This window comes from Carica papaya, chromosome 9, assembly GCF_054855325.1.
Source record: "Carica papaya isolate Zhongbai chromosome 9, ASM5485532v1, whole genome shotgun sequence".
Lineage (NCBI taxonomy): Eukaryota > Viridiplantae > Streptophyta > Magnoliopsida > Brassicales > Caricaceae > Carica > Carica papaya.
Window position 1 is genome coordinate 5,742,557 of NC_142317.1, and position 10,049 is coordinate 5,752,605.

Below are 10,049 nucleotides of genomic sequence, written 5' to 3' on the forward strand. Positions count from 1 at the left end.
GGCTAGTGTAGCTCACTCCTTATTTAACCATTTCAGATCAGGAAGACATGGTTCCCGAGCCCGTTCCGCAGGAGGACGACGAAGGGGATGCCTAGAGACTCTGTAGTCATACTCATAGTTTTATTTTCGAGTTTCTCTCTTAGTTAGTTTAATCTTTTATATTTTAAGTACGTTTTTGGTTTTTCGTGTAAGGGATGTTAACTGAAATTTTGATCTCGCTTCCGCATTTGATATATTTAAATACTCATTTTAATATTTCCGGGGCCGTTACACGGTCCCAGATTGAATCGCGCACGGACGACCAAAATTGAATCGCAATGAACGACCTATATTCACTCCCTATTTAATCACGATCGGACGGTCCAGATTAAATATGATGGATGGTCCAGATTAAATGCGGATGAGTATAAATAACTTCATCCGCACCCAAACCCAAACCCTAACCGCCAGAGCCCCTCGCCAGAGAAGACAACCCAGCCGCCGGGAAGCCGACCGTCACCACTCGCTGCCACACCGGAGCAATTTCTGGCTGCTAAAGAAGGTAAAAATTCTATCATTTGCTCAGAATTTGATTTCAAACCAACCCATGGCCAAATTGGAGTAAAAAACCGGCCAATTGGCCAAAAAACGTTGTCGAAGCTCAGCGGTGCCGCCGCGGGGTGTTTTGATTTTTGTCTCCGATGAGACCCTTTTCGATTCCTGTTCGATGTGATTTTTTCACTATTGTGATCACCGTTTCCTCCTCTACAGGTTGACCGGAGCAAAACACTCAACCGCAACGTGAGCCGGAGGAGCCGTCGCACCGGAGAGCCCCACCGCTAGTGAGTTTCGGTTTTCTATATTTTTTCGGTCCACCGAGGCGGATCGTCGCCGTGCCAGAATTTTAAAATTGGTCGGGTAGGCCCTGAGTCTGATTTTTGGGTTTATTTGGGACACTTGTAGGTACCGTAAACGCGTTTCAGTTTCCGAAAAAAATTTAGGGAACCTAGGGACCGCCCGTAGGTGCAGTAACCATTTAGTTTTCGGCGTCGAATCAAGTAAGGACCATTCACCCTATTTTCTATCATGGAATTGAAGTTTGAATAAATGATAATATTGTATTTTGTACAAATTAAATAGATATGCATAATTAATTAAGGTTGCTAATAGAGTCCGAAGCAGACATTATTCTTTATCAATTCCTGTTTGATTTATATTACAGTTTAAATGCATTATGGTATATGGTTTATCTATTCTATGGTCTTAAAATGTATGTATTACTGTCTTACATGACATTGTGTGATTTTGGAATGTAAGATATGATTGTATTACCGGGTACACGTTTATTATTTATGTGATTGTATTTAATTTGATAACGGAGATTAAAGATAAACAGAAAAGGGATGTGATTTAATAAACGGATAAGATGACAGCCTCACTAGATATCCTAGAAGATGGTAGCCGGACCGGGTTCATAAGGAACCCTACCGTGAATGTTGTCTCATACCGGACGGGGTATGGAGACTTAGTCATTTGGCACCCATACCAGACAGGGTATGAAGACGGCCCGTTTCACGCTCATACTGGACGAGGTATTGAGGTTTAATATCTTGGCACTCATACCGGATGGGGTATGGAGACGACTCTGAAATTAAGATTGTTAATAGAAAGGGTTCACGTGTAGCGGGGACACCCTTATGGATCCCCATGGATATTAGTAGGCTGATAAAAAATGGCAATTATTGTATGATGATTTGAATATAAAAGTGTAATATGTGTAACACCCAAATTTATTTTTTTTTATTTTTTTATTTATTTTAATTTATAATAAAATTTTAGTTTAAATTTTCAATATTTAATTTATAAGGTTTTAATTTAATTTAATTTAATTTAATAAAAATAAAAATAATAATAATGATAAAATAGGGTAAAATTATTTTTGGAATTTAATTGAAATTGATTTTGGAAAAAAAGGGTGAAAATTTGGATTATAGGGGTGTTTTTGAAAGGAAAATCGGAAACCAGGGGTCAAAACGTAATTTTAAAAAGTTGTGCCACGTCAACAGCCACGTCAGCATCCCAGTCAACAGCCTCGGCCAACCAGAACACGTCGCGTGGCAAAGAAGCTGACGTGGGAGACCACGTGGGACGGAGCCACGTGAGCGATCCGCGTGCACGCAATCGAACAGTCCAGATCTCATGCGTGTGGACGGACCAGATCTCACGCGCACGGATGGCCCAGATTGAATCACGCACGGACGGCCCAAATCGCATTGTGATGGACGATCCATATTTATTCTCATTTTAATCGCGATCGGACGACCCAGATTAAATCGTGATGGACGGCTGAGATTAAAAGGGGAAGATTATAAATAACCTCACCCACACCCGACCCCAAACCCTAGCCGCTAGTACCCTCACCAGAGAAGAAGAACCAGTCGCCAGAGGAGCCGACCGCCGCCACCCGCCACCGCACCGGAGGGTTTTCCGACTGTCAAACGAGGTAAATTTTATCCCATTGGCTCGTTTTTCGATGCTGAATTCGCCTATCGTCAAATCGGAGCCAAACAACCGGCCAATTGACCGAAAAACACCGACGAAGTCCAGCGGCGCCGCGGCGGCTTTTCTCGATTTTTACCTCCGATGAGGCCCTTTCCGGTTTCCGTTCGATGCAATTTTTACACTACTGTGATCACCGTCTTTTTCTCTACAGGTTGACCGGAGCAAAACATCAAACTGCGACTCGCGCCGGAGAAGCCGCCGCACCCGAGAGCTCCGTCGCCAGAAAGTCTCGATTTTTCATGATTTTTTGGCCCACCAAGGGCCCTAGGGTTGTTTTATCGCATGAACTAATGTAATTTTGGTCGAATTCTACTGAAAATAGCCAACCCGAGGCGGATCGCTGCCGCGGGCGGCGGTGCCGACGCCGGAGCCGCCGTGCCAGAATTTTGATATTGGCCGAAAAGGGGCCCTGAGTTTGATTTAGAATTTTTTAGGACACGTACAGGTACCGGTAGTGCGTTTCAGTTTTCTAAAAAAAATTCAGGGAATTTAAGGACAGCCCGTAGGCGCATTGTAGAGCCGATTTCAGACCCTGAAACAAGTAAGGATCTCTCACCGTATTTCCTATCACGACATTAAAGTCTAATAAATGATAAAACGGTATTTTATGACTTAATAGATATGTATAATTGATTAAGGTTGCTAATGGAGCCCAAATATGATATATTGTCGGTCAGTTGTTATTTGATCTATTTTATAGTTTTAAATGCAGTATGGTTTTTGATGTATTTATCTTATGATTTCGTATGCATGAATCATGGTTTCTTTTATTATGGTTTGAATTATGGTGAACCCGATGTTGTGTTGTTTTGTTTGGTGTTCATTATTGGTTTACGTGTTTGTGTATGATTGGATAATTAAGACCAAGAAAAATGAGAAAAAAGTTATGTGAATTGATAAATGGATAATGTGGATAGCCTGACTAGATATCCTGAGAGATGGTGGACGGACCGGATCCGTAGGGAACCCTACTGGGAACGTGGTCTCTCATATCGGACGGGGTATAGAGACCTTATGTGTTTTGGCGCCCATACCGGACGGGGTATGGGGACAGCCCGTTTCACCCTCATACCGGACGGGGTATTGAGGTTTATGGTCTTGGCGCCCATACCGAACGGGGTATTGAGGTTCATGGTTTTGGCGCCCGTACCGGACGGGGTATGGGGACGGCCCTGGAATCAGATTATTAATGTTAATGGTTCACGTATAACGGAGACCCCCTATGGATCCCCATGGATACTAGTAGGTTGGTAAAAGAGGAAATTTGTTGTATGATATTGATGTGCAAAAGTATAACATGTGTTATGTTACAAAGTGTATATGATTTTATGATGGTTATAATGTTATTATTTTCATATGATATTTTCTCGAATCTCACCGAGGTAAGTGACAGTAAATATTTTTATCATTAATAAATGAGTTTGTTATAAATTATACTCTATTGGTCGTTTTTATTTTCTACCAACATTTACTTATGTGGCAGTGAGATAGTATGATGTCTTTACTGGGCTAGTATAGCTCATTCCTTACTTAACCATTTCAGATCAGGAAGACGTGGTTCCCGAGCCCGTTCCACAGGAAGACGGCGAGGTAGACGCCTAAAGATTTTATAGTTTTTTTTATTTCGAGTATTTCTTTTAATTAGCTTATTCTTTCATACGTTGAATATGTTTATGGTTATTGTGTAAGGGATGTTAATCATAATTTTTATTTCGCATCCACATTTAAAATTTTTAATACATACATCTTCACTTAAATTTCTGGGGTCGTTACAATATGTGTTATGTTGCAGATTATATATGAAATCATAATATTTATAATGTTATTGTTTTCATAAGTTATTTTTATAAATCTCACTGCTGTAAGTGGACGATAAATGATTTTATTATTGATAAATGAATTCGTTTGAAAATTTGTGCTTTATTGGTTGTTTTTGGTTTTCTACTAACTTTTACTTCTGTGACGGTAATATATTATGATGTTCTTACTGGGCTAGTGTAACTCACTCCTTATTTAACCATTTCAGATCAGGAGGACCCGGTCCTCGAGCCCGATTCGCAAGAAGGCTACGAGTAGACCCTAGATATTTTATAATTTCTTTTATTTTTTTTCTTATTTTTCGTATTTCTTTCAGAGAACTTATTTTGTGATATTGTTTAGTACTTTTAAGTTATTGTGTAAGGGATGTTAACCTTAATCTTTTATTTCGTTTCCGCACTCAAATTATTATATGTATTTCTTTTTGAATTTCCGAGGCCGTTACATATTTGGTGTAAAATTTAACTTTCCTAATATTAACCTTGAGATCTGTCTGCTACTTGTTTAGAAATTTTGCAAGAAAATCTTGAACACTAAATAACTCTAAATTAAAATTTAAATTAGATTATTGTAAAGAAACGTCGTAAAAGCTTTGGAGGCAAGGAAGTGAGAGAATTCATGAGATTCCTTAATTCTTATTGATTTTTTTTTTAGAGAATGTTGTGAAAAAAATAAACAAAAAACATACTCATGGCTAAGTGTGAAAACTAAGTGTAGTTATTATTTGTAAAATAAATGAATAAACAAAAATACTCGAGAGAGTAGAGAGAGTTATATGTTCTAAGGTCAACGGAATCAATTGTTTCTCTAACATTTAAAACTCTAATAACTGAAGAAATTTCAAATCGAGCAGTAAAATTACTAAAAAAAAATTAAGTAACAAAAAAATTATTAAAGAACTCGAATTTTCAACATTTTAGATATTGATAAAAGAAGTATAATAGATAAGCCAAAACTCAAATGTTAATTTTTGGCATGTTAAAAATAAATATCAAAGTTAAAAAAATTATGTAGTTTAAATCTTTAATTTTATCGTAGTTGTAAAGTTTATAAGAAATAATTAAAATTAGAATTACAACATAGTTTATAAAATTTTATTATAAAAAATTATAAATAGATCATAATTATAATATAATTATGACATTTGTACTATGATCTTAAATGCAAAACTTTTTTTATAGTATGAGGGATGGGAGTGTCCGTGATTCATAACCGTGTAACACTTTGCTAATTCATTATTTTTTGAAATAATTTTTACACTATTCATTATTTTCTTTATAAAATAAAAGACAAAAATAACAGTATCTCATTCTTTGCCAAATAGAGTGTTAGGGTACTAAACCTTTATTCCATTTGAAGCATTTTACACGCTTTATTTCCGCCTCAAGCAAAGCAAGAGAGAAAATTTAGGAATATTTGTAGGCTACACAAGAACCGAGTTAACCAAAAAGCGAATCACAACGGCGTCGTTTTTGGATTATGAGAGGGGCATTACGGTAAATTGAAAGAAACCTGGTAAGACTGCTTATTCATTCAAGCATCGAGAGCTCAGTCCAACCCGAAACCCCAACAGAGCTCACCAACCCCCCCTGCGCTGACTCTCTCAAATCTCTCCCTCTCTCTCACTGTTTCCTAGAGGGAGAAAACCCTAAGAAGGAATTCACAATGGCGAGCAGTTCGGCGAACCTGGAGGATGTTCCGTCTGTGGATCTCATGACTGAGCTTCTTCGTCGCATGAAATGTGCCCCCAAGCCCAACAAACGTCTCATTCTCATTGGTACTTACACCATCTACACGCTAATGTTTTATACCCTTATATGAAAACTGAGTTTTTGGGTTTTGTTGTGAAATTCAGCTGGAACCCCCAGATCCAGGGGGTTTCCTGTTGTATTGTTTGGTTATCGGGAAGTTTAGGATGTCAGGAGATAAGAAAGGTTGAAGCTTTGTGCCTTGAGATTGAGAATTGTTAACAATGAGTCCATGGGTATTACGAAAATGAAAGCTTTCGCATTTCTTATCACTTTATCTGCTTATTTTTAGCAGCCAATCATAGCAGTGAAGAAAATTTTGGGGCTTTGTTTCTAATGTTGTTGAAATGTGTTCCCCTCATTTTCTAGTGTGTGAATTTTATTTTCATACTTTTTCATGGCATCAAAAGAGGAGTTCCGGGGTGGGGAATGAATTGACATGCAATTATGCAGATTATGGTCAACTTTGATTTTGTACGGGAGGCTTATTATTGGACCACCGGGAATTTCCATTTGATATCAGAAAATGGATTTTCAAGGTGCTTTTTGAAAGCTTATTCAAGAAAAAAGTAGATAGAGTAATTCTAATTCCCCTTGGTATTTATAAAGGAAGTATAGGATTTAAAGAAAAATTTGCATTACTTTTCTCCTCACTTTGGGTGGTACATTTCTGTGTCTGTGTGTGTCCATCTTCTCTGATGTTTGTTTGCTTAGTGGGAAGAATTCAGTTTTGGGTATGAAAAAAGAACACTTAATTATACTTCTTATATCTGGATTTTGTGTTCAATATGTCAAAGGAAACTCATTTTGTAACAAGGATGATATTGCCTCTTTACTTTGTCCATCTTTAGGTTATAGGAGGTTACTGTTGTTATTTGTTAATATCCCTTACTAATGTTATTTGTTAATATTACCTTTTAGTGGTTGAACGTGGTGGCCCTTGCAATTTGGGATGTTTGATTGTTGAAAATTGAGAAGAAAAATATTTTTTTCTCATTATTTCTAATTTAATGAGCTAAATAAATTTGTAATTTTATCCATTTCATCTATGGCTTAGGATTTTATCTATAATGGTTATCTATTGAATGTTGCTAAAAATCATGTGATTTGCAGGTCCACCTGGATCAGGGAAAGGTACTCAATCTCCAATCATTAAGGAAGAATACTGCTTGTGCCACTTGGCTACCGGTGATATGTTAAGAGCTGCTGTTGCTGCTAAAACCCCTCTTGGAATTAAGGCCAAGGAGGCTATGGACAAGGTCCAAATTTCTCATTACGTTTTCATGTGTTATCTACTTACCTTGAAAAAAAAAAAATTTCATGTCTTATCTACATGGCTTTCCACTGATATGTGTCTTTTGCGCTGTTTCTGTAATGGTTTTCCAGGGAGAACTTGTTTCTGATGACTTGGTTGTTGGCATCATTGATGAAGCGATGAAGAGACCTTCATGTGAGAAGGGTTTCATTCTTGACGGGTTCCCCAGGACTGTCACTCAAGCAGAAAAGGTCTCTTTTTTAGTTTTAATTTTTCTTTCGAAACTATTGATTTTATCCCAGCTTATTTCCTTTTTAAAGAAAGAGATTCTTATCCTTACTATGTTATAATTTTTATTTGCAGCTTGATGAGATGCTGAAAAAACAAGGGGCTAAAATTGATAAAGTTATTGATTTTGCAATTGACGATGCAATTTTGGAGGAAAGGATTACTGGCCGCTGGATCCACCCTTCAAGTGGCAGGACCTATCACACAAAGTTTGCACCTCCTAAAGTTCCGGGAATTGATGATGTAAGAAATGGGACTATTCTCCTTTTTGTTTTTTTGTTGCAAAAATATCATATACAATATATCTATTCTATATTTGCAGAAAATCCATTGAGAGGATATCAAGTGAATTTTTTTTTTTCTTGATTGTGGGTGAAATCAAAATGTAAAAATAGTTTGTGAAACACAGGGTCCACTTATATGAAGTTGTTGATTACATGAATTACTGGAGAATAGAAAGTTGATCCATAAGGCCATGGATTTGTTTATTTATAGCCACATATTATCTTCAGCCTGGTAAAAATTTCAATGAGATATATGATATCCCGTGGCAGAGTTTAACAATGTAATTCATGATCTTTCTGTGTCCAACTTGTAGCTTAAATTGCCTGTTTTTCTTCTCATTTTTTCACCTGCTCCCTTACACCTAATGACCACGTTGTTGACCTTCCTACTGGTGACATCTTTGTTCTTCTGAAGTTAAGATATCATTTTGTTGAATTTTTTCCTAAAAGGTAACTGGTGAACCCCTGATTCAACGTAAGGATGATACTGCTGCTGTTCTAAAATCGAGGCTGGAGGCATTTCACAAGCAAACTGAACCAGTATGATTTCTATTTTTTTTCATGCTATCATTTTAAAATAAGCTTGTTTCTGCAATAATTCTTTTTGGGATTAATTGATCTAATTATCAGAAGTATTTGTGGAGTTTATACTGAAGTTAGTGACATGAAATAGATCAACATAACAGTTGTACAACCTCTTTATTTCTTTTTTCAAGGTGGGGATGGGACCTAGAATAAAAATGAAAAGTCAGCATGAATTGAATGGTTTGTTTTATTTTTTATTCTTAGAACAAGTGCCTTGTGCAGTTGTGCTCCTTAGAGCCAATTTTGGTATTAATAGGATGGTAATTCTTGGGCTCCATTTTATCCATATAGGAAGAGAATAAAAATTTATTTCCTTCCATTTAGTGTGGCTTCATTTCTGCCATTTTTAAATTATTGTTGTCACATTTGTAAGTTGGTATTTTCATCCTCTTTAGGTTTTGTTTGGAATTTGTCCCAAAATTTTGTGGAATTCATTTGTAAATGTACGCATCATGCAACTAGGAGATGATTAAATTATATCTAAGGATAAAAATTTTCCGTCAGGTTTGATGAAATATGGGACACATTCATGTGAGGTTAATTTTTATTATTCTAGAAAGTATTTTCACACTTTTTTAGTTAAATTAAGTGTGAATTTGCAGCTGAATGCCAGTAATATTAAATTTATCTTAAGAAAGAACTAAGTTATATATCTTCCCAATCTTTTTTGGATGCCGATGCTTCTAAAATTCATTCCATTATAGTTTTTATTGGGCAATATTTCTAGGTAAATCAAAACGATTTTGGTATTTCCTTTGGTTTTGGACTGAATTTTCATAAAATTTTTCGTTGCCTTAGACTGCTCACTGGTGTCACTAATGGGGATATCCAATTGCAGGTAATTGATTATTATAACAAGAAGGGACTTGTTGCACATCTTCATGCAGAGAAGCCTCCTAAAGAAGTCACAGCTGAGGTGCAGAAAGTACTTTCATGAAAGTGATGCACTCCGCGGACCTAGGCAGATTAAGTTCAACTTTGATTTTTTGAGAACTTCACTGAGTTTTGCTCTTGTATCAGATATAGTCAGAAACATTCTGATGAATTGGTTTTTTTTCAATTGCTACATGGGCTGCGAATTTCAGCCATCATCCCTGGTGTTTCTGAGTTTAATGTTTTAAATAATTATATCCCTGATTGAGATACCAGATGGTAAAGGAGAATGATATTGTACTTATAGTTGACATTTTCTTTCACATAATTTGGCAGAACTTTTAGGTTCTGCATTTTCCTGATAGAAGGTTTGGTTTGTTTATTGGGTGCTTTCTGGGTACTGGGAACCCCAGATGTTGCTCAGAAACAAAGGTGAGTGAGTAGGTGGATGTGAAGGAGCAAGCAAAGGCATTATTAGGCTATATTGAAAGTAAAGAAAGAAGGGATTGAAGTGCTAATGCTCGCTTTTTCACTTGATTTTGGAGGAAGGGAACCTTCAGTTTAACAATGGACAATAGACTTGAGGCAGTTACTATCAGTGCTAGATTCTCTGCTTGATTGAAGTATGATTAAGAAATAAACTGATAATCCGGGTGA

The 10,049-nt window shown here is 36.7% G+C and overlaps 1 protein-coding gene across 1 annotated transcript; it reads left to right on the forward strand.

Annotated features, from left to right (window-relative positions):
- Positions 1–5,900: 5,900 nt before the first annotated feature.
- ADK1 (adenylate kinase 1) lies at positions 5,901–9,705 on the forward strand. Its single transcript, XM_022050099.2, has 6 exons — positions 5,901–6,136; positions 7,221–7,366; positions 7,494–7,613; positions 7,726–7,893; positions 8,385–8,474; positions 9,358–9,705. Exons 1-6 carry the CDS (start codon positions 6,025–6,027, stop codon positions 9,454–9,456), a joined length of 735 nt encoding a protein of 244 aa, XP_021905791.1. The 5' UTR covers positions 5,901–6,024; the 3' UTR covers positions 9,457–9,705.
- Positions 9,706–10,049: the final 344 nt, after the last annotated feature.